The 26,500-nt window shown below is 52.0% G+C and overlaps 3 protein-coding genes, 1 long non-coding RNA gene and 1 other non-coding gene across 51 annotated transcripts; 3 read left to right on the top strand and 2 right to left on the bottom strand.

Annotated features, from left to right (window-relative positions):
* Positions 1 to 28: 28 nt before the first annotated feature.
* On the top strand, positions 29 to 2,902 carry BAX (BCL2 associated X, apoptosis regulator). The gene is made up of 6 exons (XM_085045633.1): positions 29 to 199; positions 318 to 366; positions 1,128 to 1,289; positions 1,374 to 1,509; positions 1,582 to 1,686; positions 1,955 to 2,902. Exons 1-6 carry the CDS (start codon positions 70 to 72, stop codon positions 2,054 to 2,056), a joined length of 684 nt encoding a protein of 227 aa, XP_084901759.1. The 5' UTR covers positions 29 to 69; the 3' UTR covers positions 2,057 to 2,902.
* Positions 2,903 to 4,021: 1,119 nt separating this feature from the next.
* Positions 4,022 to 5,351, top strand: LOC146422812 (ferritin heavy chain A-like). The gene is made up of 4 exons (XM_085045635.1): positions 4,022 to 4,251; positions 4,445 to 4,591; positions 4,688 to 4,813; positions 5,023 to 5,351. Exons 1-4 carry the CDS (start codon positions 4,150 to 4,152, stop codon positions 5,197 to 5,199), a joined length of 552 nt encoding a protein of 183 aa, XP_084901761.1. The 5' UTR covers positions 4,022 to 4,149; the 3' UTR covers positions 5,200 to 5,351.
* Positions 5,352 to 8,663: 3,312 nt separating this feature from the next.
* On the bottom strand, positions 8,664 to 8,855 carry LOC146422811 (U2 spliceosomal RNA). The gene has a single exon (XR_014847886.1). It is a non-coding gene; the product is annotated as a U2 spliceosomal RNA (small nuclear RNA).
* Positions 8,856 to 9,617: 762 nt separating this feature from the next.
* Positions 9,618 to 20,218, top strand: LOC146422810 (uncharacterized). Of its 45 annotated transcripts, XR_014847863.1 has the most exons (11): positions 12,508 to 12,630; positions 12,764 to 12,900; positions 13,024 to 14,374; positions 14,579 to 14,690; positions 14,934 to 15,117; positions 15,219 to 15,320; positions 15,418 to 16,945; positions 17,040 to 17,089; positions 17,192 to 17,256; positions 17,432 to 17,472; positions 17,576 to 18,175. XR_014847863.1 is itself a non-coding variant. In XM_085045694.1 (7 exons), the coding sequence occupies exons 2-7, from the start codon at positions 14,831 to 14,833 to the stop codon at positions 19,833 to 19,835; spliced, it is 417 nt and encodes a 138-aa protein (XP_084901820.1). In that variant the 5' UTR covers positions 14,583 to 14,690; positions 14,799 to 14,830; the 3' UTR covers positions 19,836 to 20,218. The 45 variants fall into 45 exon arrangements, 10 of the variants coding, with proteins under 10 accessions (XP_084901820.1, XP_084901823.1, XP_084901818.1 ...); XR_014847868.1 differs by lacking the exons at positions 17,040 to 17,089; positions 17,576 to 18,175 and adding an exon at positions 19,790 to 20,218 and having other exon boundaries at positions 17,432 to 17,467; XR_014847861.1 differs by lacking the exon at positions 17,576 to 18,175 and adding an exon at positions 19,790 to 20,218 and having other exon boundaries at positions 15,418 to 17,089; positions 17,432 to 17,467.
* A 1,555-nt stretch (positions 20,219 to 21,773) lies between these two features.
* On the bottom strand, positions 21,774 to 25,952 carry LOC146422809 (uncharacterized). 3 transcript variants are annotated; one of them, XR_014847869.1, is made up of 2 exons: positions 25,779 to 25,952; positions 21,774 to 22,876 (listed from the first exon to the last, which is right to left on the bottom strand). It is a non-coding gene; the product is annotated as an uncharacterized LOC146422809 (long non-coding RNA). The 3 variants fall into 3 exon arrangements; XR_014847871.1 differs by lacking the exon at positions 25,779 to 25,952 and adding an exon at positions 24,811 to 25,048; XR_014847870.1 differs by lacking the exon at positions 25,779 to 25,952 and adding an exon at positions 23,256 to 23,679.
* Positions 25,953 to 26,500: the final 548 nt, after the last annotated feature.

Raw genomic sequence — 26,500 nt, 5'->3', positions numbered from 1 at the left:
CTGTCACGTGACCAGCACCCATCCGCCAGTATCACGTGAGGCCGGCCTGGACCACGTGGTGCGGGCGCGATGGCGGCGGCGGCGGCTTCGGCCCAGCGGGGCGGGGGCAGCTGCGGCGGCGGCGGCGATCCCGGGGCCGGGGCCGGGGCCGGGGCCGGGGGTGGCTCCGGCGGCCCCGCCCCGCCCCCGGGGGTCGGCGGTGAGTGAGGGGGCTTGGCGGGACCCCCGGAGGGGCGCGGCTTGTACGGGCCCGGGGGGCGGTGGCGGCCGTGGTCGGTGGCCGCCTACCTCCCCGATCAGCGCCCCGCTCTCCGCAGGGGCCTCCTCGGACCAGATCATGGAGACGGGGGCGATCCTGCTGCGGGCGTGAGTGGTGGAGGGGCCGGGGACCGGCGGGCTAACGGGCGGGGCTGATGGGGGACAAGGGGCGACTCGTGCGCCTCAGGGTGCGGGAGTAATTTGGGACTGGGAGGGGACTTGGGGGACATGAGAGGCTGCTGGGGGGACTCAGGGTGCGGGTTAGGGATGGGGAGTTGGAGGACACGGGGTGCGGGTGGCCCTTAGGGTGCAGAGGAAATATGGGGCGATTGAGGGAACACATGGTTCAGGGAGGACGTGGGACTGCGGGGGGGACTTGAGGTGCAGCGGGGACATGGAGGGACACGGAGCGTGGAGGAAACTGGGGACTTGGCGGTGAATTAGGGGCACTTGAGAGGATCCCGGCACTTGGGGGCGCAGGGGGATCTGGAGACACTTGGGAGGGACATCGGGTTTGGGGATTTGTGGGGATTCTGGCCGGACGCTGGGTAGGGGGGGGCATTGGAAAGTTGGGGGGGCTTGAGGGGATGCAGAACTGGGGGAACATGAGGTTCAAGGGGGGAACTTGGGAGCGAAGGGGGAACTGGGGGACACAGTACGTGGGGGCTTGTGGTCCGTGGGACTCAGGGGGGACATTAGGGAGGACTTGAGAGGGTCCTGGAAATTGGGGTTCAGCTGGAACACGGGTAACCTGGGCTCTAGGCAAGACACGGGGCGGGAAGGACTCGGGCTCCAGGTGGGACGCAGGGATTGGGTCACACGGAGCTGGGGGGGGACATGGCGGGCATGCAGAGTGTCGGGGGTCCCAGGTTCGTGCGGGACCGTGTGGAGCGCTGTGGGGACCCCCAGGCTGTGGCCCTGAGCGTGGCCGAGCTGGGTGAGTCACAGCCCAGCAGCCCAGACACCAAACGCCTCAGCGAGTGCCTGCGGCGCATCGGTGATGAGCTCGACAGCAACATGGAGCTGCAGAGGTGGGCAGCTGCCACTTATTTTGGATGGAGGGTCCCCGGTGTCCCCAACCTTGCCCTCACTGTCCCCACAATCCCCTGCCCCAGGATGATTGAGCAGGTGGGGTGCGACGCCCCCAAAAAGCTGTTTTTCCGCGTGGCCAAGGAGATGTTCGCCGACGGCACTTTCAACTGGGGCCGTGTGGTCGCCTTATTCTACTTTGCCTGCAAACTGGTGCTGAAGGTGAGTCTGGAGCTCCCCAAAGCCCCTCCCTGGTCCCCCTTAACCCTCTCCAACTGCCCTGGCTCCCTGCAGGCCCTCTGCACCAAGGTCCCGGAGCTGGTCCAGACCATCCTGCGCTGGACCATGGAGTATCTCCAGGAGCACGTGCTGGCCTGGATTCAGGCCCAGGGTGGATGGGTGAGGCCCAAAAGCCCCCATTCCTTGGGGGTCCGAACCCCTGACTCTTCCCCAACATCCCCTCTTGCCCCAAAGCTTCCTGTTCTTTGGGGGGCCAAGTCCCTGTTTGGGAATTACTCCTGCCTAACTTCTGCTTCTACCCCAAATCCTCCTCTCCATCCCCTGTTTCCCAATACCCCTGAGTCTGGTTATTTTGGGGGGAGGTAAGGGGAGGTTTTGGGAACCCTCAACATGTAGTGATGCCCCCTCCTGTGTCTGCTCCCCACAGGAAGGGCTATTGTCCCACTTTGGGACCCCCACCTGGCAGACCATCACCATCTTCGCCGCTGGCGTCCTCACAGCCTCGCTGACCATCTGGAAGATGTCGTAGATCTTCATGGGGACTACATTATGTCCCCCCCCACTCCCGGACTTCTCCCTGGACTGACCCTGCCGGCAGGGATGGTGCTGACCCCCAGCGCCTTCCAGGGCTGGGGGGGTTTTTAACCAACAGGACTTGCTCACCTGGATTTTGGGGTGGTGATGAAGGTGGGGGGACACCCTCCCCTCCCTCCCCAGGCCCTCCCCAGCTCTTCCCATAAGTGCCCAGAGGCCACGGCTGGGATTTGGCGGGGGGGGGCGGGGCGTGTTGGGAGGGGGAACACTTCCTCCTCCTAAAATGCCCCCCAGTCCCAGTGCTGGGGTCCCCCTCCCTGGCTTTGGTTTGACCCCAGGACTTGTGGTGCTTCGGGTGGGGGAGGAGGTCCTGCGGTTCCACCCCCTGCTATGGGGGTGTGTGGGATGGGGGGGGTGTCTCTGTGTCCCCCCCAATATGAGGTGGGGGGGTGGGGGGGAGGGTTACAGCCATGGCTGTAGGGTGAATATTTATTTGGGGTCCCCACCCCCCAAAAAGGGCCCCCCCAGGTGCAATACCCCCCTCCCGGGGTGGAGGCTCTCAGGGTGGGGGGTGCCACACCCCCCGTTTACACCCCCTCAACCCCCTGGTTTTGCAGGTCCCCCATGTCCCCGAGGCTGGGGTGGGGGCAAAGTGACCCACTTCCCCAACCCCCACGGTGCTTTCCGGGGTGACATCACGGGGACCCCCTTCCAAAAAATGGGCGGGCCCTGCCTTTCCCCTTTGCTTCTTTCCATAGTGGTTTTTTCTTCTCTTTTTTTGTACCTTGTTTTTTGTATCTAGGGAATTTCGATGGAAATAAAAGGCAAACATGAACCTTGATGGGTGTTTCCAACCCCCGTGTCCCTGTCCCGTCCCCCAAAACCTCCTTGGGGATCTCGGGGTTTGGATGGGAATGCGGGGGGTACGGGGCAGGAATTGGGAGGGGCGGGGTAGCACCGATTTCAGCTTTGCTTTTTTCACGTAGCTGGGCGGGCAGGGGCGGTTTCACGGGGCCCTTTGTGAGGGGCTCAGGGGCCGCTCCCCTTCCCTTTGTCCAAATACATCTCAGGGGTTGGGGGTCCCAGTTTAAGGAGGGAGAGGTAGGGAGGGGTCTACCCTCGTGCAGGGGCATGGTGGATGTTTGGTGTCAGTGGGGCTTGAAAACCGGGGGGCAGGGATGGAGGGTGTCCCGACCCAGGGGTTCACTGAGCAGGAGTGGGTATTGGGGTGGGGGTCCAACATCGGGACCCTTCTCCACGGGGCCGTGTCCTTCCTGCAGTGGAGACTCTGGACCCAGCATCAAAAGGACTTTGGGGTGGCTTCGGGGGGAGTGGGGGTGGTTGGGGGGGGTGCCGGGGTGTCTGGGGCCATTCTTCCACCCCGCACTCTCGTCTCAGGTCCAGCCGAGTACCGGGCCCCCTGGAGTTGCGGGGACCCCAAGGGATGAGGGAAGAAGGGAAGCGCTGTGGAACTCCCAGTTCCAACCAGTCTCCCTTAGTTCCCCTCAGTCCCAGAGCAAAGGAAACGAGGAGTCAGCACTTCCCTGGGGCCAAGTTCCTCTTTTATGGCCCCGGCGCTGAGTCAGCTCCTTCCCCACCCCATAACCCATTAAACTCCCATGAACGGGCTATCGGCACCCCAGGACCGGGCAGGACACCCAAAAACACCCTCCCAACCTCTGCCAGGCTCCCTGTGCTCCCCCATCCAGCAGGGAGCTGGGGGTCTCTCCCAGCCGCCCCCCGTCCGGGAGGACTCCGCGTGGGGAGGACACAAACGTGGGGAAGGACCCCCCCTTCCAAAATCCTGCCCAGTCATGCTGACTGTGGGACCGTGTGATAAACAGGGCCAAGGGCCAAGGCCACTGCACCCTGCCGGCTCTTTCCGGCGAGGGGGAAGGGGTGGGGGGGGGCGTCCCCCCTTTTCCCCGCCCATCGTTGACGGACTATAAAAGAAACTGCCGGGCTTTGTGCAGCCACAGCCGCGTTCTCGCTTCAACAGTGCTTGAACGGAACCGGCTGCTCCCGGCCATTCGTCCATCCATCCATCCATCTATCTATCTATCTGTCCATCTATCCATCCATCCCGCCATGGACTCTCAGATCCGCCAGAATTACCACCGCGACTGCGAAGCCGCCGTCAACCGCATGGCCAACATGGAGCTCTATGCTTCCTACGTCTACCTCTCCATGGTAGGGGCGCTCGTGACCCCCGCCCGCGGGGTTGGGGACCCCCCTTCCTGCACCTCAAAACCCCGAAACTTGTTTTTCTCCTCCGGCCCCGGAGCTGGTGGGGGCGGCGCCGCTCGGGAGGGCGGAATCCTGGGAATTCGGAGGGGGTCCTGGGACTCCCCCTCATCACTCCTTCCTCTCTTTTCTCCCGCAGGGGTTTTACTTCGAGAGGGACGACGTGGCCTTGCCGCGGCTCGCCCGGTTTTTCTTGGAGCAGTCGCGGGAGGAGCGGGAACACGCCGAGGGGCTCCTGCGCTTCCAGACGCGCCGCGGGGGCCGCGTTCTTCTGCAGGACATCAAGGTGGGGGCGAGCGGGCGGGCAGTGGTTGGGGGGGGCGGGGGTTGGGTTGGCCGTGGGGGTACTTGGGCTCCTCGGGTGACGGCCCGTGTCCCGCAGAAGCCCGAGCGGGACACCTGGGGGTCGGCGCTGGAGGCGGTGGAAGCGGCGCTGCAGCTGGAGAAGTCTGTGAACCAGGCGCTGTTGGACCTGCACGGCCTGGCTGCCGAGAAGGGGGACCCCCACGTGAGTGGTGCTCTGGCTTTCCCCTCCTGCCCCTTCAATGGTCTGGCCCCCCCGGCTTGCTCCCACTTCCTCCCTTTTCTCATGCCTCTGCCTTGAGGGCCACCCCGGGGCTCCCTCTCCCAGGGTCCTTGGAATCTCCAGTTGCTCCTGGGGGGGGCCCTCTCCTCCCCCAGAGCCCAGGCTCTGGCTGATCCCCCTTTGTCCTGCAGCTTTGTGACTTTCTGGAGTCCCACTACCTGGATGAGCAGGTGAAGGCCATCAAGGTGCTAGGGGACCATGCTACCAACCTGCGACGCCTCACCGTGGGGGCTGCGGGGCCCGGGGCTGGCCCAGCTGGTCTTGGCGAGTACCTGTTTGACCGTCTGAGCTTGGAGGAGCGCAGCTGAACCTGGTGACCCCATTTGCCTCCATGGGCATCCCCCAGGACACCCTTCCTGGTACTCCCAGACCCTTGTAACCCCTCCTGCCCCATCTAAGGGGGCTCTGCCTGCTGGGCTCCCCCAGCATGATTCCAATAAAGGGTCTGTCTTTGCCTCCATTTGTCTCCTGTATATTTGTCCCCTCCCCCTGTGGGGGGCACACAAACTGGGAGTTGGGGTGGGGTTGGTAGGGCCTGGCAGGACAGGGGGCAGGTGATGGCTTGGGTACTTTATGGGTGGGCAACATCTGGGGCAGGTCCAGGTGTGCCAGTGAGGGTGAGGAGGGGCTTGGGGCTGCTTTTGGGGGGGGCTACCTGTGCATACCTGAGGTGGGTGATTGCCATCTAAGGTGGGCTCTTAAGCAGTGATGGAGCATCTTGCAGGGGCTGTGAGAGCACCTGTATGAACCTGGAAGCAGAGTTTTGGGCTGAGGCAGTGCTGAGGGATGAGCCCTGTGCCAAGGAGCAGTGTGTGGAGGAGCAGTGTGTGGAGGAGCAGGGAAGGGGTTTCCCATTCTAATTTAATCTTTATAGCCCCGTCTCTTGCTGAATGCTCTGCCTGGAATGAGGTCAATCAGCTCGCTGCAAAGCCGTCAGTAGTGAACAGAGAAAGGGGAGCGTTTCTTGCTATAGTTTCTTGCTATGGGGAAATGAGTGTTGTCGAAATCACCCTGGCTCAGGCATCTTACAATTAAGTGTTCTGCGTTGAAAGCCGAGGCACGATTAAGGCAGTATGTTCTGCGTCCATGGGTCCCACGTCTCCAAGTTGCAGCAGCCGCAAAGCAGCCGTAACAGCCAGTAACTAATTAAGCACTGTTTAGTTTCAGTGGATCTTTGCCAAAACGCATCGTTACAACTATTGCTTTATTTACACACTCCCGCTGGCACCCCGCTCGACAAACACACACCTCACTGTCTCCCCCGCGCCGCCCCGCACCTTTTCCTAGCGATTTAGAGACTCTTTCTCGCTGTCGTCCCGCACGTCAGCACATGTTTCTGAAGCACTGACCGCTAAATCCTCCGAATTTCCCCCAAATATCGCTCCCCAGATGCACACCTAGCGGTACCGCGTGTCTCTAATATGCAAAACCCCGCCCCTGCAGCCGGCAGCGCGGGTAGTTCGCGAGGCGCTGGGAGCTCCGGGAGGGGCGGAAAGGCTCGGGAGCTGCAGGAGTTTTCCCATGGATTCCGCGGCTCGCAGCAAGGGCTCGGCGCGGCCAGCAGGGCCGGACAGGCCGGCAGAGGCACAGCGAAGGTGCTGCGCTCGGCTTTTGGCCGCTCGGACCTTGCGGTTGAATTTGCCGAGCCGGGGCTGATAGGAGCTGACAGGGGATTTTTGTGGGGAAAATGGGGAAAAATGTAAAAAAGGTCTTTTTTCGGGGACTCAAGAAAGGCTTGTAACCCCTTATCTCTCCCGCGCCCCCCGCGCCCCCAAGCCTAAACTCTGAAAATCCCCCAATAAAGCTGTCAAGCTCCAATTCGCGCCGCTAAGGAATCGAGTTTGCCTGACCGACCTTCATCCGCCATGATGCCGTCGACCGCTGCGCGCAGTGATCTAATTTGCATGACCGGACCTCTTTTCCCCAGATGCCATTCATGCGGGAATGTCCTTTAATTTGCATGACCCCGCCCCTTTACCCATACCAAAATTTGCGCCGCGTTTCATCTAGTTTGCATAACCCCGCCCTTGTACCCTAGATGCCATGCAATCATTACAGAAGTAAAATTAGCATAACCCCGCCTTTTTGTCCCATGAGGCTGTTGTGCATGAGGTCATGCCGATTTGCATAACCCCGCCCATTTCTCCCAGGATGCACCTCGGGCATGAGGTCATGCCGATTTGCATAACCCCGCCCATTTCTCCCAGGGTGCACCTCGGGCATGAGGTCATGCCGATTTGCATAACCCCGCCCATTTCTCCCAGGATGCACCTCGGGCATGAGGTCATGCCGATTTGCATAACCCCGCCCATTTCTCCCAGGATGCACCTCGGGCATGAGGTCATGCCGATTTGCATAACCCCGCCCATTTCTCCCAGGATGCACCTCGGGCATGAGGTCATGCCGATTTGCATAACCCCGCCCATTTCTCCCAGGATGCACCTCGGGCATGAGGTCATGCCGATTTGCATAACCCCGCCCATTTCTCCCAGGATGCACCTCGGGCATGAGGTCATGCCGATTTGCATAACCCCGCCCATTTCTCCCAGGGTGCACCTCGGGCATGAGGTCATGCCGATTTGCATAACCCCGCCCATTTCTCGGATGCACCTCGGGCATGAGGTCATTCTAATTTGCATAACCCTTTATCCCAGGGTGCACCTCGGGCATGAGGTAATGTCGATTTGCTTAACCCCGCCCATTTCTCCCAGGATGCACCTCGGGCATGAGGTCATTCTAATTTGCATAACCCCGCCCATTTATCCCAGGGTGCACCTCGGGCATGAGGTCATGCCGATTTGCATAACCCCGCCCATTTCTCCCAGGATGCACCTCGGGCATGAGGTCATTCTAATTTGCATAACCCCGCCCATTTCTCCCAGGGTGCACCTCGGGCATGAGGTCATGCCGATTTGCATAACCCCGCCCATTTTTCCCAGGATGCACATCGGGCATGAGGTAATTGTAATTTGCATACCCCCCCCCCCTTCATCCTGCCGGGCGGGTTCGGGACAGGGGGCTTCGGGCATTCCTCGCCCCTTTCTGGGGCTCTTCGGGGGCGGCAGAGGGACCCTCGGGGCTGCGTTAAGAGCAGGGGAAGGGGGAAATCCCGGGGAGGACACGGGGAACGCCCGAAAATCCCCCAAAATTGTCGCATCGTCCCCAAAATTGCTGAGGAAACCGGGGAGGGTCGGGGGGGAGCTTCAGGGAATTTTCCGGCTTTGGGGACTCCCGGGATCTCGTAGGTCACCCCCAGGACCTCCCGGCCGCTGCGGAAGCGGCTCCGATGAGGTTTTGCTCCGTTTTTACCTCACAAATAAACAAAATCCATGTTTTTAAAAAGAATCGAGATCTTTATTTGCATCGTAGCAACATCCGCGATCGAAGAGCTGCAAAAAAGAGACCCGCGCGGCTCCCCGCCCCGCTCCTCACCTCCCTCACGGTTTTATTTGGTAAAACTGCCCAAATCCCCTCCCCGATTCATTTAAACAACATTATTATCCTTTATTTCCCTCAGAAAAAGTTTAAACTCACCCGGAAAGCGGCGAAATCACGGAGTTTAACCCAAAAAAGTGCGCGCGGGAGGCGCCGCCATCTCGCGGCACCTGCGAGGGGAGAGGGGAGAGAATCAGCGCCGCCCGAGCCTGGCAGCCGCTCGGGAGGCGGAGAAGCGTTATTTCAGCAGAAAAGGGTGGGCGATAGCGCGGGATAGCTTCGGCAATTCCCACTATTTCTGATTTTAATCTGTTTTTAACCAAGCCATGGTCCTCTGCGGGGGTGCACCGTGCCCGGAGGCACCGTAATACCGGGACGATGCGCGGAGCGGAGGGACACAGGTCCCGAATCTAACTCCCAAGCACTAAAATCCGCCTCATATAGAGTTCTCTCATCGAGGACGTGTCAGATAATAAACTGATAACAACAAACACTACACTTCATCTTAGCCACAAGGCCGACAAGCGGTGCCCACCGCCACCCGCGCTCCCGCCCGCACCCCGCACGCCTCACGCACAAGTCACGGCGACCATTTCTCCGCCCTCCAGCTCTTTCGCAGCTCTTCCCGCGCCCTTTCCCGCTCGCCTGCCGCCCTTTCCGCCCGCGCTGCTGGGGCGCTGAGCCTTAAATCCCCCCAAAATTCGCACCCGCGCCTCAATTTCCCGTGGTGCCGTTCGCTGAGCGAGTTCTGAGATTTGCATAGCCCCGCCCATTTCTCCCAGGATGCACCTCGGGCATGAGGTAATGCCGATTTGCATAGCCCCGCCCATTTCTCCCAGGGTGCACCTCGGGCATGAGGTCATGCCGATTTGCATAACCCCGCCCATTTATCCCAGGGTGCACCTCGGGCATGAGGTCATGCCGATTTGCATAACCCCGCCCATTTCTCCCAGGATGCACCTCGGGCATTAGGTCATTCTAATTTGCATAGCCCCGCCCATTTCTCCCAGGGTGCACCTCGGGCATGAGGTCATCCCGATTTGCATAACCCCGCCCATTTCTCCCAGGATGCACCTCGGGCATGAGGTCATGCCGATTTGCATAACCCCGCCCGTTTCTCCCAGGATGCACCTCGGGCATGAGGTAATTCTAATTTGCATAACCGCCCCCTCCGTTCCCCCCCACCGCCGCAAACCCCGCCCATAGCCTCCTCATTTGCATTTCCCTCACGAGGCGCGGCTCGCGCCCGGCCCGCTCTGCCGGGCGGGTTCGGGACAGCGGGGGTCGGGGGATTCCTCGCCCCTTTCTGCGGCTCTTCGGGGGCGGCAGAGGGACCCTCGGGGCTGCGGTAAGAGCAGGGGAGGGGGGAAATCCCGGGGAGGACACGGGGAACGCCCGAAAATCCCCCAAAATTGTCGCATCGCCCCCAAAATTCCTGAGGAAACCGGGGATGGTCGGGGGGGCTTTAGGGACTTTTCCGGCTTTGGGGACTCCGGGGATCTCCTAGGTCACCCCCAGGACCTCCCAGCCGCTGCCGAAGCAGCTGTGATGAGGCTCTACATCTTTTTCACTTTACAGATAAACAAAATCCGTGTTTTTAAAAAGAATTGAGATTTTAATTTGCGTCGTAGAAACATCGGCGATCAAAGAGCTGCAAAAAAAAAGCAGTGCGGCTCCCCCGCCCCGCTGCTCACCTCCTTCACGTGTTTATGTCATAAAACTGCCCCAAATCCCCTCCCCGATTCATTTAAACAACATTAATATCCTCTATTACCCTGGTATAAATCGGAACCCCCCTCAGAAAGCGGCGAGATCCCCGAGTTTAACCCAAGTAGCACGCAAAAGCACGGGGGAAGCGCCGCCATTTCGCGGCACCCTGCGAGGGGAAGGGAGGATAGAATCACAGCCGCCCGAGCTTTGCAGCTTCACAGGGGTCGGGAGAGCTGCTGTTTACCTTTATCTATGGATAATCACGTTCACTAGGATTTAAATGTGTTTTTAACCGACCAGAGGTCCCCGCCGGGGGTGCACCGTTTCCGGAGGCACGGCAATACCGGGACGAGCGCGGAGCGGAGGAAGCAAGCTCCGGATCCAATTCCCGAGCCCAAAAATCCGTTTAATATAAAGTCCTCTCATCGAGGACTTGTTCCCGCGTTGTTCCCGAGCTCCTCCCACGCTGCATTCCCCGCTGCCCTGCCCGCGCTTCACAAGCACAGAGCCCTGGAAGCCCGCAGATCTGCACAGCCACCCTTCCGAGCAGCCCCTTCGTGCTGTGACTGTTGAATCCGCACAGCCCCGCCCCTGGCTCTCCCTCCCGTCCGCATTCGGGTTCCGCCCCGGAAAAGAGGGGACGCCGGAGATGCGCTGGGGCCGCGGTGGCACTGAGGTGAGGTTTGTACGGAGCGATTCGCGTGTTGAACACAGAGAGCACGAAGATCCGTGGGGGAGTTAGGAGGAGCAAAAGCCAAGGGACAAGCTCGGGAGCGGCCGTGCGGCCACGGGGGCGGGCGGGGGCGGAGCCGCAGCCGCCCGGTGCGGGTTGTGTCCCCGGGGGTAGGGGCTGCGTGTCTGTGCCTCGTCCCCAAAGGCATCTCCCTCCCCGCGCCCCGCTGAGCCTGCTTGGGTGTCCCAGCGGGGTCCCTGTCAGGGACTCATCACCTTTGGTTATTCTAAGGTGTGTGATGAATAGTGTATAGAAGTGGCAGCAAGATTTTTCGTAGTTGTAATTTATTTGCGTTTCAGGTGTGAAGTGTGTGTCATTGTTTTATACTTTTTAGCAGTTTCCATGCGAGGATAAATGCAGTGGAAAAAGGCAAATGAAGGCAAGAGGCTGGACTAGGATGCTGCAAGCCCAGGACAAGCACAGGTCAGAAAATAATTAAAACCCCAGGTTATAAAAACAGCAAAGTAAAAGGCCCTGGTAAAAAAAAACACAACTAAACAAAACCCAAACCCCCTTTAAAAAAAAAACAAACAAAAAAACCCAAAAAAATCCAAACCCAAGCCCAATCATAAAGTGACCAAACAAAAAAAATACCAAAAAGGCCCAAGCCAACCAACCAACCAACCATCCAACAACAAAAATAGTAGAAAACCAGAAAAACACAAAGACCCCCAAATCAAAGAAAAACCAAAACCAATCAAAAACACTCCAGACCCACAGCAATACCCCCACCCTCACCCCCAAAATAATAAAAAAGCCAGCTTAGAAAAATACCAAAAGCAGCCTACAAAAAACTAGGTTCCAAAACACCAAAAAAAACCCAAAAAACCAAACCAAACCTGATTCCAAAATTCCAGAATTTCCAAATAATAGAAAATCAAATTTGATAAAATCAGCAAACCAGGTTGCAAAATGGCAGTTTGAAAGTACCAGAACAGCAAGTTGCAAAATGGCAAAATAACTGAGTTTTAAAATGCCGGGACACCAAGTTCCAAAATGCCAATGGAATTGTATTTCAAAACAGTGGGGGAGAAGGCTCGTTATTTTCCACAGAAATGAAAGCCCGGCACCCCGGTGTTTTAGGGGCAGACAATAGGCTGTGTAGGGGAGGGAACAAGCAGCAAGACTTTTGTCCACTTGATCCCCCCATTCCAAGGAGCAGCAGGTGCTTCAATCCATACCCCGGTACCAGAAGTCTCATACAAGAGCAAGCTTTGCACATTCTTAACCCCAATACTACACAAAAGTATGTTGTTTTTCTCCCTTTTTTTAAATAATGCATAAGACCCCAATTAGAGATCCCAATAAGAATCACATGAGTCCCAATGAGTCACACATTGATATCATTAGTAATCTTCCCCACCCTACTTAGTCCCATGTGGAATACTACTTATCAATTATCAAGGAATAATTCTGCAAATTAGCAACACGTGATTCAACTAACACAGGCAGGTGTGCTGCTAAAACACAAAGCTGTATTTGTTACCGGCTTTCTGGCCTTTTACTTGATGTAGCTGCATTAAAAAATAAGGAGAGTCATCTCCCTGAAGAGTTTTCTTCTCTGTCAAGCCTTTTACTCACCATAAATGTAAGTCAGAGGAGCCAAACAGCTGCATCTCCTCTGAGGGCTTTTAGAGCAGGTGGTATTTACCTCCTCCCTTTTCTCAGGGCTGCGGGGAAGGAGAGGTGGGCCCAGGCAGGGGTATATTAAGCACAGCCTTTGGCAAAGAGTTCCCTCTCTGGGGTTTTCAGGGGTCAGAGCTGTGCTCTCATTTCAACGAAGGGGACCTTTGAGCCCATCTCAGTTTTTTTTTTATTGGGTGGTTTTGGCACACAAAGCAAGAGAGGCTTCAAAGACACGGTGAGGAAGATAGCATTGAATATGGGGAGTATTTGAGGTGATGATTTTGGGTTGCACACTCAGGGCCTGTAAGGTGCTTTTGTAATTTTGATATTTAAGAAATGTTGTGATTTGTTTTTTTTTTTTTTTAAAGGAGTATTGGAAGTTGCTGAAATTGCAGATTGTGTCAAGTATGATAGTTGAAATTATCTCAGCTGATTGATCATGTCATAAAAGGGACCTGGCTGATGTGAAAGATGACATCCAAAGCTGAGTCTTCCAGTAAGTAAGGTGAGGATTGTTACAGAGAGAAGGAGTGTGAGCAGGATACGGTGTTAAGAATTAGAGGGGGGTGGGATGGGGGGGGTTGAAGGCACTAAAGTTGTGTATTGATTTTGGTTTTCTTTATCATAGGCGACTAAGAAACTAAGTGACCATCACGGGGCCTTATGAGAGGGCCGAGCTGGAGTCCTTTTGTGTCCAGCGTGGATTGACGTTGCCAGTCACGGAAAAGATAAGTTGTGGGCCATGACGTAGAGATAGAACAATAGCAGGGTAGCAGGCTGGAAATTGCTGGGAGAGATGTAAAAAGGAGCATGGGAAAAGAGATTCCTCTAAGGCACCTGTTAGGACAGGCAGAGTCAGCAGCTGTATTTTGATTGCAAGCATAGAGTGTGCAGGGCAGAGCAGTTCCAGTCTCTGTCATGTTGTCTAGCGTCTTTTGTCGTGCGCCATGTCTTCGGGCTCTCTCGCATCAATTGTCTCTGCCTTTTACCTTCAAATGGCCTTTTTGCAAGTGTCAGCCGTCAAGTCTCAGTTCTGAAATATTTGCACTTCTTGTCCTGATGCCGGTATCATTTGTTCTTTTATCTGTCTTCTTGGTTTTGTCTTGCAATGGCTTATTAGAAGTTTGGAGTTGGATGTGGTTTGAGGCCTCATTACTGGCTGTATTGCCATCCATCCTTTCCAGCTGTGAGTTGTAATGTCTCGGAGCTTATAACGATCTGGGGAGCATTGTGAACATAGCATCATGTTCCAGCCATCTTGGTCATTGTGGCTGACAGTTCTTATGACAGGTTGCTGCGTTACAGTCTTTTCTTTCGCTCTTTAGAGTGTTCTCGGTGCGCCGTTGCCATACCATTTGTTGTCTTTTGTGGCATCATCTCGATCCTTGACATCCTCCGTTCTCTGTGCGCCGTTGCCATAGCAGTTATTGTCTGTTTTGGTGTTGTATCGGTCCTCGACATCCTCTGGTCTCAGTGCGCCGTTGCCATAGCATTTGTCGTCTTTTTTGGCGTCGTCTTGATCCTTGACATCCTGTTGGCCAGAGCCATTTTTTATCATCCTTGCGTCACAGTATTTGTAGTATAATGTGTTGTTTGTGTCAGCGTTTAGACTGGAACTGCTCTGCCCTGTGGAAGAGACCGGGAGTAGGTGGAGTAGAGAAACTTGGCAAGTAGTCTGTTGTCTTACTTAGCCATGAGAGCCACAGCTTGGATAGAGCAGCTGTGGCCGGTTCACGCAGGGTTTGGGGGAGAGGGTGGGAGCGCTACAGCAGCATCTTGCAGTTTGTTAGTGATTTGTCTTAATGCATGCTGTTGTTTGGTTGTAGGCATTTTGCATTGAGAAATGAGAGCTTTGGAAGGGTTAAGCTTTCCTTGTGGTTCTGTGTGACTTTGACAAATCATTCTTTTCCAGAGGCAGAGGAATAGGATGTAAACCCGACAGGAATGGAGGAGGCCAGAGGAGAACAGTTACAAGGCAGGTTGGCATCTGGTACCCAAGGGATGGCTGGACGTTTGGCTCTACATTTATGGCATTGTGGCCGGTTGTTGGCACAGGTGGGGGTCGATGAGCTCGATGAGTGCTGGATAGCAAGGTGAGTATTGATTCCTGAACAGAACTAGATGCTACCAGAGTTGTATTAGTGATGAAAGTATAAGCATCTTTTTTTTTTTTTTTTTAACAGGAGGTTTGCAGCATTCACTGCTCTTGTCCAATACAAGAGAGACCCTTGAGGAAAGCAGTCATGGTCAAGCAGTTTCAGATGGAAACTATCACAGCAATGTGATGCTGTGTCGGTACGTGCCTTTCAATGCCATTTTGCCACTTCTAGCCTGGGAAGGGCTTTTTGGGAGAGGTGTAAAAGGGTGGCTGTATGGCAGCATTTTTTCAGTCTTTATTTTAAGGGTGTAATGGTGGATATCAGGAATGAAGGTTGATGGAGGGAGGTGAGTAGTGACTGGCAGACAAAGTGAGTTACTATTGCTGGAGTCTTAATCTGTGGTGCAGTTGTAAGCATCCATTGTATTTTTGCATTGTAGGCAGTCCATTTGCAAGATATCCCGGCTCAGGATGGCAGAGAGCAGCGGGGTGCAAAGCAAAGGTGTAGATGTGGCGTACTTGAATCAGAGCGGGGATGTTTTATTTTCTCAGCGTGTGAATGTGTTGTTTTGGTTTGTTTCTTTGCAGGTGCTGCTGCCACCCCACGTGTGCCGAGGAATAGAGGTGAGTTTGGTGAATCAGTGTTTATGTGGGGTGACTAATAGGTGAGTGCCATGTGGCAGCGTGCTGAGCTGTAAGCATGCATTGTTGTTCGTGTGTTTTAGGCAGTCCACTTGCATTATACGTGTCAGTGTATAGGTATATCAGTGTATAGGTATGCTTTGGTGGCAAGCAGATGGACCTAGATGGATGTGGTTTGGCAAAGGGTGAGGATTTGTGGTGAGTGGGGGAGGCGAGGAGGAGGAGGAGGGAGGTTGCAGTGAAGTTTCAGCAAAGTGACGTGACTGTCTCTTCTTAAGCCAGGTATGCCCCAAGATGGCAGCATCAGCCTCCGAGCGTGGCCAGAGCCTTCGTCCTGAGGAGCCAGGCATTCTTAGGAGGCAGCAAGTAGAGGGACCGTTAGGTTTTGGCTGACGTGCCAGTAAGCTGACACATTGGCTTTCTTTCTTGTAGCTGACCAGAACAGAACAGCATGATGATGGCAGGAACTTCCAAGACGGTGAGGAGGCGTTCTTTGGCACCCGATGTGGATGGACATCCCTGGAAGGCCAAGAGATAAGTTGAGGGCTATAAGGCACATAGAGGGTGGAAGCCAGGTGCCGGGCTGGGAACTGCAGGGAGGGGTTTTTGCATTAGCTTTGGAGATGGGGATGTGGAAAAAAGGGCCCCTTAGGGCACATAAAGGGAGAGCGTGACTTTTGATTGCAATGCAGATGTGTGCATGGCAGAGCAGTCTCGGTGCATGTCATGTCACTTGTGTAATGTGCATTTGATGTCTTCCGTGTGTCTTGCATCGCATACATTCCGCCGTACCCCTCTGAGGGGATTCTTGAAATGTCTGTGCCGTCCTCAGCATCTCCGATTGCTGCATTCCTTGGCCTGGTGCCCATATCTTTGAACCTTTGTCTCCCGAGCTCGGGTGTGCACAGGAAAGACATCTCTTTGGAAGCGTCGAGTCAGATGCCTTTTCTGATCTTGTTCTGAGCTGTATCAATACCTGTACATGGCAACAGTCCATTATAGCAGGCTAGGATTTGTAAGAACGTACGGTCGGAATCTTGTCTCTATCCTCATGATTCCTGGGCATCCGTCTTTGCTGTTCTGGCGTGGTTGTCATAAGGTGGTTGTGTTAGCATCTTGTGGCAGGGTTCTTTGGGCCTGGTTGGCTTGCCATCAGTCTTACCTGGGTCATGTCCTTGTGCATCGTCTTGATCCTTGCAGTCATCTTGCCGAGAGCTTTTTTGTCATTGTCACATCCCCTTGTTGCATGTGGGTCTAATGTTTGTGTACGTGTGTGTTTTGCCTGGAACTGGTCTGCCCTGCTGTGGGGTGTGGTGTGTAGGTGTAACAGGACTAAGGGTGTAGTGTTCATTTGTTGAGTGACTTAGGGAGTGGAGGCCATGATTTTGCAAGCATCCCCTACCTCCTGGTGACCGGCCTTCTGTGTGTGATGTTTAGGAGAGTTGCCAGCTGGGGATTTGTAATTTGTGGTGTAGGGGGTAGTAAGAGTGTAAGTGTTATGTGTAGATTGAAGAAAGATGTGTGTGGGTGTTAAGGTAGCATGTAGCACTTTGAGTTGTGTAATGAATGTTTCAGATGCAGGTGGATGAAATGGGTGTCACAGCGGCCCATACTGTGAGAGTCTGAGGGGGTTTGCACAGGGAGATCAGTCAGTGTTTGTGTTTGCAGGGGAAGGTGACGTGGTGATTCTGTTCCAGGGTTGCTCTTAGCCTTTTCCTTTTTTTTCTTTTTTTTTTTTGTTTTGTTTTGTTTTTTTTCTTTTCTTTAGGAAGTAATGGTGGATGTGAGCAGTGAAGGTTGATGGAGTGAGGTGAGCAGTGCCTGGCAGACAGAATGAGTTTGTATTGGTGGGGTTTGAATTGGTGGTGCAAGTGTAAGAATGCATTGTAAGTTTTGCATTTTAGGCAGTTTACTTGGAAGATCCCTTGGCCCAGGATGCTAGAGAGCAGTGTGGGTTTGTAACCTGAAGGTGTAGATGTGATCTAGTTCAGTGAGGGTGGGGAGGTTGTAGTTTCTCAGTGTATGACTGCGGTTTTTTTGCTTTGTTTCTTTGCAGGTACCACCGCTGTGCTAGGTGTGCTGAGGAACAGAGGCCAGGGTGTGAGTTGTCATCTAGGCAGGGTGAGTAACAGGCAAGCAGTGTGTGGTAAGCATCTTGGCTTTCATTTTGCATGCATTGTCCATGAGACTCTGTATTTGGATGAAGATTTGAGGTGAGCTGGGGCAGAGTTGGGGAGGAGCCTGGGGATGGCTGTTGTTGAGGGCAATAGTCCCGTTTTCTGTTTTGTTGTGTTAGGTACTATGAGCAGGTGTGGAGTTGAAGTTTGGAAAGGTGAGGTAAGTGATACCCGTTGTCAGTGAAGAGGGAGAGGGGTGTTGCAGAAGGGGTCTCTTTTGGGATATGTCACGGCAGTCTGAATTTTCCTTTGAATTGTTGCAGGCACCGAAGCGGACCAGAGGGAACACAGTGCCATCCACGGTGTCGAGGATGGATTGTGTCTGCTTGTGTAGTGAAAGGTAAGTGTGAGGAGTGGTGGTTGGGAGAAGTGAAAAAGCTTTGTAATGACAGGAGGCAATTTGAAGTTGGGTTAGAGGAGAGCAGTGTTGTGGGACAGGCCCTTTGGAAGTAAAGGGAGAGGTTTTCTCTTCAGCATCAGGTGAGCCTTTGCTGGGTAGGGCAGCTCTGAGCCACATCCCTGTTCTCATGAGCTTTTTGTCATTGGCCTTCTTTGAGTGTAGATGTTATCCTTTGTGTCAGGAGCGATCGGCACGGTCACCTGGCATTCATTGTCTCCTTCTGCAGGCCTGCTGAGGTTCTTGAGCATGGTCTTAATAAGTTTGGCAGTAAGTTGTGGTCAGGATTGAGTTTTCATTATCATGTGCTATTGCTGTGGAGGCTTCTTTCCTTTACTGTCATCAGCCTTTGGGTCATCTTGCAGTAGGAATCTTGCTGAGGAGTTTCAGCCTGTGCCTGTGTCATGTTCTGTGTGTCTGTGTGGTGGGGTCGGTGTCCAGTGTGTGTCCATGTGGTGGGGTCAGTGTCCAGTGTGTGTCCGTGTGGCGGGTGACCGTGTCCGTGTGATGGTGTCCATGTCCAGTGTGTGTCTGTGTGGTGGGTGACCGTGTGATGGCGTCCATGTCCGTGTGGTGGGTGTGGGTGTCCGTGAGATGGGTGTGGGTGTGCGTGTGGTGGTGTCTGTGTCCGTGTGGTGTGTGTCCGTGTGATGGTGTCCGTGTCCGTGTGGTGTGTGTCGGTGTGATGGTGTCCGTGTGGCGTGTCCGTGTCCATGTGGTGGGTGTCCGTGTCCATGTGGTGGGTGTGGGTGTCCGTGTGGTGGGTGTGGGTGTCCGTGTGGTGGGTGTGGGTGTCCGTGTGGTGTGTGTCCGTGTTATGATGTCCGTGTCCGTGTGGTGTCTGTCCTTGTCCGTGTGACGGTGACCCTGTCCATGTCCAGTGTGTGTCCGTGTGATGTTGTCCGTGTCCAGTGGGTGTCTGTGTGGTGGGTGTCCGTGTGACGGTGTCCGTGTGCGTGTGATGGAGATGTCCGTGTGATGGTGGGTATCTGTGTCTGTGTGAAGGGTGTCCATGTGATGGTGTGGGTGTCCGTGTGGTGGGTGACCATGTCCGTGTGGTGGGTGACCATGTCCGTGTGGTGGGTGACCGTGTCCGTGTGATGGTGTCCGTGTCCGTGTGGTGGGTGTCCGTGTGATGGTGTCCGTGTCCAGTGTGTGTCCGTGTCTGTGTGATGTTGTCCGTGTCCAGTGGGTGTCTGTGTCCACTGTGTGTCCGTGTGATGTTGTCCGTGTCCAGTGGGTGTCCGTGTCCACTGTGTGTCCGTGTGATGTTGTCCGTGTCCAGTGGGTGTCCGTGTCCACTGTGTGTCCGTGTGATGTTGTCCGTGTCCAGTGTTTGTCCGTGTCCAGTGTGTGTCCGTGTGATGTTGTCCGTGTCCAGTGTTTGTCCGTGTCCACTGTGTGTCCGTGTGATGTTGTCCGTGTCCAGTGGGTGTCCGTGTTATGTTGTCCGTGTGATGCTGTCTGTGTCCAGTGTTTGTCCGTGTCCAGTGTGTGTCCGTGTGATGTTGTCCGTGTCCAGTGTTTGTCCGTGTCCAGTGTGTGTCCGTGTGATGTTGTGTGTGTGCTAGGATTTTGTTCTGTCTTGATGCTTTCTCAGCATTGTTCTGGGCTGTGTCAGCAGCAGGGGTCTGTGCTTGCATTTTCTCCCCTATGGGGCTTCTTTTGGCATCTTGTCACTGTGACTTGGTGAGACCGGATAGATATTGCCATCCATCATCTTGTCATTTTTGGTAGTACCTTCTTTTCATGAAGGGTATTGTGAGCTGCTAGAGTGTGCTGAGAGAAATCCTAAATATCTGTCCAATTTTCCTATTGTAATTTGAACTTGGAAAAATCAAATAGTTGCCTCAAGGATTCTGTCAGTGGGAGGTGGTGATGGGATAACCTGTTTTTGAAGGCATTATCCACAGCCTGACAAGTGTGGATAGGTGTATCAGCTGGGCTGCGGCTGCATTGCAAAAAGCATGTTGTTTGGGCACTGAAATTTCAGGGTTTTTGGTGGGTTTTCCTGAGAAATGCCTTGTAGCCCTCTGAGCTTTGCTTTGCAAAGTACTGAATGATTTTAATGGTTCTGCAGGGACGTCTGCCTGGAATGTCCTGGGTGTCCCAGTTCAGCTGCCTAGGGTGGCATGAAGGTGGTGCTGAAGATGCCAATAATCAAGCCCCTGGATAAATTTTGGCTGCAGGAGCTGCCAGCAAGCAGGCTCTTCAGAGCCAGAGCTTCCCAGGATGGCAAGACTGTCATTGTGGCAGTCCCGAAAGTAGTATCCAATGAGACTAGTTGCAGAGCTCTATAAAACAAGTGTGACATTTCTTACGGTTTTGGGCCCAGTGGGTCTAAGGTGGCTTTTATTAAACTGGAGAGCTGGATTTTTTAGTCTTGCTGAGAGAGTTCAGCGTCACCTTATTAAGCAAGGAAAAGCTGCGTGGTAAGTGCAGGCTGGTGCAATTTATTTTCGCTTATTACTCCCCATGATTCCTTTAATAAATAAACTCCTAATGAAAAGTGTGGATGTGTTAATTATTTCTCTGTTTGATCAGCAATAGAATGCATTAGTAAACATTTGTGGGAGAGGCATGGAGAGCAGCAGAAGGGAGAAAGGTGTGGGAGATAGAGCCTGGTCCCAAGGCGGGTTGCTGGCGGTGGCATAGGAGGGGATGTCAGAGAGATACAGGTAAATGTGTACAGGGTGCAGAGCCCCAGGGTAGTGCCTCTGCTGGGGGAGTGAGAGCGTGTCCAGGACAGGTGGGGTATGGAGCGGCGAGCCCTAACCGGGATGGGGGGTGAACCCATGGGACACGGGCAGAGTCCTGGCTACCGTGTGAATTGTTACCACACAAGGTTAGTGGAGCCGAAGGTCAGCTCAGGAGAGGTGCAGCCCCCAGTCCCTATTGCTGAGTCCCACCACAGGCTTACAAAACCAGGATTTGGGCTCCAGAGCTGACAGGTGTTGTGTTGTCCAGGGCACCACCTGGCACCACAGGGCTGTAGGGGGCTGTGGAGCGGGTGGGGGGCCGTGGCCCGTTAGCTGAAAGGAAGGATGAGTGAGAGGTATTGAGGGCAGTGGGTGATGCAGCACCCTGCATCCCAGAGTCCCATCCAAACCTACCCCTTTCAGAGTGTGCCTAAGGACATCTGCCATGTAATCTTCTGCCTGCAGGAGGAATTTTTGCCAGAGCAGCTGTGTCTAACCCCAAGGTGAACCTATATCCCATACGGGCCTAGGGAGGATCTGGGCTGGTGACAGCCGTGGTGTAGTTGCCTGTGATCCCCCAGAACCCAGATTTGAGGTCAGAATTTGCTATTTTTGTAATGTAAGAAGGGGTAGCACCAAAGCCAGAAGTTTTTAAAAGTTCAAAGTGTGTCTGTTCAGCATTGAAATGAATACATACTTGATCAGGAGAGTTTTTTAATGTATTTTGTCAGATTTTACAGACATGGGGAATTTCGTTGAAGGCATAGAATTTCATTTATTTAGTGTATTGTTTGTATGAATACCTGGAGGTTTTCTACAGCTACAGAGCGGCATCTCGCGTCTGGATTTTGTTCCACGGTGAACCAGAGGGAGAAGCAGCACTTCCTAAAGTCTTCTGGAGCAGTGGTAATTGCAGTCCTTTAAACATGCATTAAAAAGGCAACATGTGAAATGGGAAGAGCAATTAGGAAAAGAGGAAAAAGAAATGTTGAGCTAGGGAGGTGTTGCAATTTTTCTGTTGTTCCTTTAAGACAATGATCTTGTAGGCAGTAAGAAAAGTATTAGGATTTGAATAATGGAGGGTATGAAATGGACCTAAAGTGTAGGTAAGGAAAGGAAAATGTTATTGTAAAATCTTCCTTGGGGCACCATGCAGATGAGGCAGAGAGAGTAATGTGTGTCCTGCATAAGCTCGTCCATGCAAGGCCAAAGCAGAGAGAAGATTTTAAAGTGCAAACACAAGTGTTGTGTATATAAATGAACCAATGAAAGAGCTTAACTTATAAGGCAGGATGATATATAGGACAGAATGTAAAAAAAGAATAAACAGATCTATTAGCTGTTCTGTACAACTCTAATCAGATATTAGATATTAATGTAAAGAGAGGTTTGATATGAGTAGATGTGTATGGTTAGAGTGTAGAAGTCTGACGTGATATTGAAGTGTCAAAATGTACAAGTTGAACATTGTAAATATGTGGCTTGTGTCTTAGCAGAGGTTCCATAAGTGTCAATGGATTTGTAAGTATTTTCTCTATAATAAGTGCAAATAGATATAATGTAGATAGATGAGTGTAAGTATATAAAAGTTTAGGGGGTGGGAACAAGAAAACAGTTTTGAGAAAAGGTTTTGTTGTATTGCTTCATAAATCCTGGAAGATTTCCGTTTCTCGGAAGGTCCAAACAGTAGAATGTTTTTCATAGAGTGCACAGACCGATGCAGCCAGAATCCAAAAGTGTGCAGATTGTCACGGGCATAAAGAAAATCCAAAAGCCATAATTTTCATGTTGAGGAAAAGCACTGGAGTGTCCTCACATGTAGAATTTTGAAAAAGCAACCTCCTTGTCTGGAAATTTCACATTCTAGATACGGAAAAAAGCACCAGGCTGCCAAACACAGCAGGGTGTGGTGACAGTCGGTCAGTTTGGAGGTATGGCTGTGGGTGATCTGGTGCTGGGGCAGTTAGACAGCAGGGTGTGGTGACAGTGGGTCAGTTTGGAGGTACGGTCGTGGGTGACCCGGCGCCAGGTCAGTTAGCCGGAGCGCTTTGATTATCGTGGGTGCATCTGCTGCCACCGGTTACCTGGGGAGTTCCACTGCTGCTGGGGAGTTCCACCGCTGCTGTCATTGCCACCACGGGCCTTGGCCTCGTCCTGGCTCAGAGGTCGTTCTTCCTGGCTTTTCTTTGCTGCCTCCCCAAAGTGCTGCTGCCTCCCTCTCCACCCTGCCCTGCTGTGGCCAGCTGCAGCGTGCAGAGGGTGTTGTGGCTGTGCTCTGCCGGGTTCCCTGTGTGGAAGCAGAGAAGCTGCAGTGGTGGCAGCATCAGTCCTTGCAGGAGATCCTGCATTCATTGGGGTCAAGTGGCTGTCTTGACAGTGGTGAAGATTCTTGAGAGCTCTTATGCTGTCAGGTACTCCCCAGAGCGTGTCCTCGAGGTAGAGAGAAGGAGATGTGGCCACGGTCATTGCTGTGGGGGAAGAAGAGATTTGATGTGGTTATTGTCCTCGCTTCCTTTAATATGATTGGTGCAGTATTTCTATAGATGTGGTGTCCTGAAGCAGGAGTTACAGGTGTTGTTGTGGGTAGTGAATAATTGAAATGAATGTAAAGAATGGATTGTTATGATTGCTATCAGTATAGCTTGGTGTTCTTAGTCCCACAGCAGGTTTGTAAAAGGTTCAAACAGTCCTTTTTTTTCCCAGAAAACCTGACTGAGTGGAGTGAGGTAACACAGAGGCGATATAGTGTATCTTGAGGCTTGTTATGAAGTGTTGTCAGATGGTTTTTATGATGTGAGGAGGCATTTGCCACGGTGTGCAGGTCAGAAGGGTGGAAAAGTTTGTTACGTGTGTAAAAGAGGCACCGTTTGCAGCCAGGTTCCAAATGTGGTATTGTAGCTGAAAAGTGTGCATGCTGCAGGAATCCTGTCAGATGAAAGGTGTAAAGAAGCAGAGCTCTGTGTGCACTTGGATTCCTCCAAACTGCCTATCTTACACGAGAGTGGTGATGTGCCATTCCCGTGGAAAAGAGCCATTGTTGGCACCCAGGTTCCCATGGGGAAATGTGAGATTTTGTATTGTAAAGTTGTGCAAATGTCAGGATTTGTGCCAGACAGAAGCTGCTAGGAGGTAGGCCTGAGGCTGGCCTTGGACTCCTGGGTGTGTTGTGCCCAGTGTGTGCAAGGATTTCCTAGCTGTTGAAAAGAGGCAGTGGTTTGAGCCAGGTTTGATCAGCAGGAAGAGGGAGGGAGATCACACTTATGAGCAATGATGAAAACCTTTTCAGGGAAGAGATGTCAGAGTCCTATTTCAAAGAATAAATATCTTGTATGGCTTACGTGGCAAATAAGAAAAATAGATGAAGGACGTCTTGCCACTGAATTGTAAAGAAGTCATCAGTGAAGGTGCTGACATATAAACCTGAGTTTTCTCCCTAGGTTTTGAGAAGGATCCCTGTCAGACGGCAGCATCTCAGGCTAACCTAATACCAGAACTGTGGTGACTAGAGAGGTGTTAATTGCATAAAGGGAAGCAAAGTATTGCTCATATATTTTGGTCACAGTGACATGAGTTCATCCACACCAAACAGTTCTATCAGAAGCGTGGCCTGGGCCGCTCACACGTTCAGATGGAACAATTGTACAACCACCACCTGCAAATGTTCCCTTTGGGATAATATTTTTTAAACTTTTTTTACTTTTTTTTTTACTTGCTTCTCTCTGATCTGGCCGAGTGGTACAGTGAGTGGAACAGAGGCTGAGAATCGGCCACCATGTGAGCTGTGTGGCATTTCCTACAGTGGTTGAAGTAAACCTTCTGAACCATCTTTCAGTGTGTCATACAGGGAACAGGGGAGGATGGTTATTGCAGTTACTGTTTCCTCAGCAACATGAGATATGTTATTCCTTTAACATGGCATTCAAAGAGTTAGCAAAACTATTTTTTTTTTCTCTTAGGCCATTTGAAAGCCAAATTTCTGTACATGGATAATTGATGAGGTGCAGTTCTGTAAGGCTCATGTAACGGAGCCTTACGAATCAGAATTAATCCTGAAGTGTATTTCTGCAGGCTATGCACGTGGTATGCAGTTCACACACAGGTAATAAGCATGTGCAGGTATAAGGCTAAGCACCTTATGTACTGTCCAGTATTAGATAAAATATTTGGAGACATGTGTACCAGTTTTGAGATCAGCATAGCCACATTTGTAATGTAGGAAGTGGTAGCAACATCATCCAAATCCTGAAGTTTTCAAGAGTTTAAAGCGATGCTGTTCTGTATTGAAATTGATACAGACTTGATGTGCCAATATTTCTATGTATGAACCCAGATTTGCAAAGCATGGGAACTGTTCTCCAAGGGAAAGTATTTCATGAATTTTTTCTACTCTTTCTAGCCATACCTGCAGGTTTGTGCACCGATGGACCAGCACCTTCTGACTGGATTCCGTGCTCTGATGAGCAAGGTAGGGAAGTAGCAGTTCACAAGTCCTTCTGCAGCAGTGAGAATTGCAGGCCCTTAAAGGTGCATGGAAAAGAGCAGCTATGAGATGGGAAGAGCAAATAGATAAAGAGTGAAAAACAACATCTTGAGCTAGGGAAGTTCTACAATTTTTCTGTTGTCCATTTATGATTGTGCTCTTCCACGTACTAGAAAAAGTTTCAGGATGTAAAGAATTTAAGGAATGAAATGGAAATGAAATAGAGGGTATCAAAGCAAAAAGGCCCTGCTAAATATTCTTTGGGAAACTATGGCCATGAATGAGAGAGAGAAAGAACAAGGAGTTTCCTGAATGAATTTACAGAAAACAAATCCCAGTGCCTCTTTCTAGGTAAGTGTGGACATTGGCTATGTTGTAAAAGAGGAACTGTAATTTTCAGAAGTATGCAGAGGTATGAATAAAAAGCTCTAACCAAGTGCAAAATGTCAGAGGATACAGGCTTCCAAGCTTCCCTCAGGTACAGTTTTCTGTGCTTGGTACCAGCAAGCCAGGGAAGAGGGAAAGAACTTTGAGTTTTTTTTCCTTAGGGAAGGACATGTGTCCAGGTGCCTGCAGTGCATTGTTGCTTCAGAAGTGTCGTTTTTGAGCCTCACTATCAGTAAGAAGTAATTGTTCACGTGTTGTCGCTGGAGTAGCTGAAGCATGTTCCATAATTACCAAATGCAGGCAAGCCAGCTCTTGCAGGAATATTGAAAAGATTATCTGCCTTGCAGCAAAGCTGTTGTCTACCTTTCTGGGTGGACATTTATAGCCAATGCCCAGTACACAGTGCCTTCCGAATATAGTTATGAAAATGAAGGAGATGACCTAGATAGATAGTAAAAAGGAAGTGTTGCATCGAAGAAAGGATAATTGAAGAAAGCACCCACCTTTCATGTGGATCATCACAGAGCTGTAGCCACAATGTCAGGCCTGTAAGAATTTCTTGCCAAGAGTCAGAATGGAGTTCAGAAGTGCTGTAGAAGCAGGTGGTTTGACTTGCTAAAGAAGAGAAAGAAATGATATTAATTTACCCAATGTGGAAGGCTTTGTAAATTTTTTTTTCTTTTTGCAGGTATTAATGTAGTGTCCTGCAACGAGAAAAAAAGGGTAGGGAGGGGTCAGGCAATAAATGTGTTTTGGGTTAATGATAAGATTTTTTTTTTTGAGAGTGAAGGGTTTTGATTTTTTTTTTTTTTATTTTTAATAGAATTTTTTAGATGGAAGTGAAGAAAAAATTATTTATTTAATAAAATTACGCAGAGTGTTTTATAAGGCACAGGGGAAGGGAAAAAAATAAGGTGAAAGGTAGTTATTTAATTTGATTAAAAAGTGGTTTTTTTAGACGTAGTTTTTTTTTTTTTTTTTTGTTCCCCACCCGGGGCCGGGTGGAGTTTTTTTGGAGAGTTTTGTTGTTTTTTGGTTTTTTTGGGTTTTTGGGTGGTAAAGTAGATTGAAGAGAAGGGGTTTAAATGAGGAAAAAGAAGAAGAATGGAAAAAATGGGAATAGAGTTTATTTTGATTTTTGTTTAGTATGTAGTTTTTGCTGGGTGATGAATTTTTTTTTGGAGTAAGGTTTGGAGAAAATGTTTTTAAAATAACTTGTGGTTTT

The sequence above is a fragment of the Lichenostomus cassidix genome, unplaced genomic scaffold (genome assembly GCF_008360975.1).
Source record: "Lichenostomus cassidix isolate B80296 unplaced genomic scaffold, HeHo_3.0 HiC_scaffold_38, whole genome shotgun sequence".
In the NCBI taxonomy this organism is placed as follows: Eukaryota; Metazoa; Chordata; class Aves; order Passeriformes; family Meliphagidae; genus Lichenostomus; species Lichenostomus cassidix.
Note: the sequence above shows the minus strand (reverse complement) of the source record. Positions and strands in the feature narration are given on the sequence as shown.